Raw genomic sequence first — 1,548 nt, 5'->3', positions numbered from 1 at the left:
CTCCAATTCAATCCAAACAAATACTGAAAAATCCACAAGCTGTACATACACCCCACGGCTAGCAAAAGCCCCACATCAGACTAGGGGCCCCTGGGGGGCCCCCCATCCTTGGGGGGCCCTGTGGGGCCCCTAATCTCATTTTGGGGCCCTTTGGGGGCCCCCTGGGGGCCCCCAGAGGGGGCCCTTTGGGGGCCCTCTGGGGGCCCCTAAAGGGTTTCTGAAGGGCCCCTGGGGTGCAGCTAAAAGCCCCTAAAAGGCCCCTAGAGGGTCCTTTGGGGGGCCCCTGGGGGGCCCCCAAAAGAGGCCCCTGGGGGCCCCGGGTTTGTTGAGTTGCTGGGGTGGCTGCTGGCTAGGGTTTAGGGTTTAGGGTTTAGGGTTTAGGGTTTAGAGGAGGTAGGGGCTGGAGGCAGTGAGGAAGTCGAGGGCGAGAAGCAGCAGGCCGAGGCCTAGGAAGGCGCAGAGGAAGGTGCTGCTGCTGCTGCTGCTGCTGCTGCTGAGGGTTTTCTTGAACTGCTGCTCGGATTGCTGCACGTTGGAAAGAGACTCTGCTGCTGCTGCTGCTAAACCCTCGCAAGCTTCAGCTTGTGCTGCAGTAACAGCAGCAAAAGTGTTCATTAGCTGCGCGATTTCCCGCAGCTTCAGCTGTATAGACACCACAGCGTCTGCGCTGTCCCGCTCCAAAGCTGCTGCCAGCTGCTGCTCCTCCACCAGCAGCTGCTGCTGCTGCTGCTGCTGCTGCTGCTGCGCCTCCTCGCGCGCTTCCGGGGGGGCCGAGCTCGCGCGCTGCCACGCGCTCCGCCGGGACACTTGCTGCTGCTGCTGCTGCTGCTGCTGCTGCTTCTGCTGCTGCTTCTGCTGCTGCTGGCGGCGCATTGCGGCTTCTGCTGCTGCTGCGGCTTCCGCCGCGGCTGCTGCGCCAGTCGAAAGCAGAAAGCCTCCGGAGCCCTCGCTCGCTGCTGCTGCAGCAGCAGCAGCAGCAGCAGCAGAAAAGTACCTGCTGCACTCCATTTGCTGCTTCAGAGCTGCCATCTCGCGGCGCTGCAGCTCCGCTGTTGCTTCCTGCATTGAGGTGTACAGACACTGCAGCATGGCGTGCCGGTGGGCCTTCGCGTCCCGCATATCCTGCTGCTGCTGCGGCTGCTGCTGCTGCCTCAGCTGCTGCAGCGCAAGGATGTCCCCCACATCCTCCCCGATCGCCTGCAGCTGCTGCGCTTGCTGCTGCAGCTGCTGCACCCGCTGCAGCAGCAGAGACACCTCAGCAGCTAACGCACCCGCTGTCGGGCCTTCGCCCACAGCAGGATCCTCCCCCTCAGCAGCAGCAGCAGCAGCAGCAGCAGGTTCTGCTTCAGCGTCTGCGGCCGAGTGGCCGCGGCGGCTCAGCTGCTGCTGCAGCTGCTGCAGCTCCTGCTGGCAGTGATAGGCCCCCTGGAGAAAGCGGAAGGGGGGCGTCTGTGCTGCCTTCTGCTGCTGCAGCAGCAGCAGGTGCTGCTGCTGCTGCTGCTGCTGCTGCTGCAGCGTGGGCGGGAATGTGGGGCGCAGCACTTCCCA

General features: G+C 64.3%; 1 protein-coding gene across 1 annotated transcript in view; it reads right to left on the bottom strand.

Annotated features, from left to right (window-relative positions):
* Window positions 1-384: 384 nt before the first annotated feature.
* The window catches only part of ETH_00033915 (uncharacterized protein), a gene marked incomplete at both ends in the record, with an annotated part of 1,325 nt that continues 161 nt past the window's right edge, over window positions 385-1,548 (bottom strand). The window contains one exon of the mRNA XM_013375382.1: window positions 385-1,509. Coding sequence (XP_013230836.1) covers window positions 385-1,509 — 1,125 coding nt within the window. The remainder of the gene's footprint in view (window positions 1,510-1,548) is intronic.

Source organism: Eimeria tenella, genomic scaffold (genome assembly GCF_000499545.2).
Source record: "Eimeria tenella Houghton genomic scaffold, Eth_scaff2736, whole genome shotgun sequence".
In the NCBI taxonomy this organism is placed as follows: Eukaryota; Apicomplexa; class Conoidasida; order Eucoccidiorida; family Eimeriidae; genus Eimeria; species Eimeria tenella.
The sequence above is the reverse complement of the archived record's forward strand: the minus strand, read 5'-3'. Positions and strand labels throughout refer to the sequence as shown.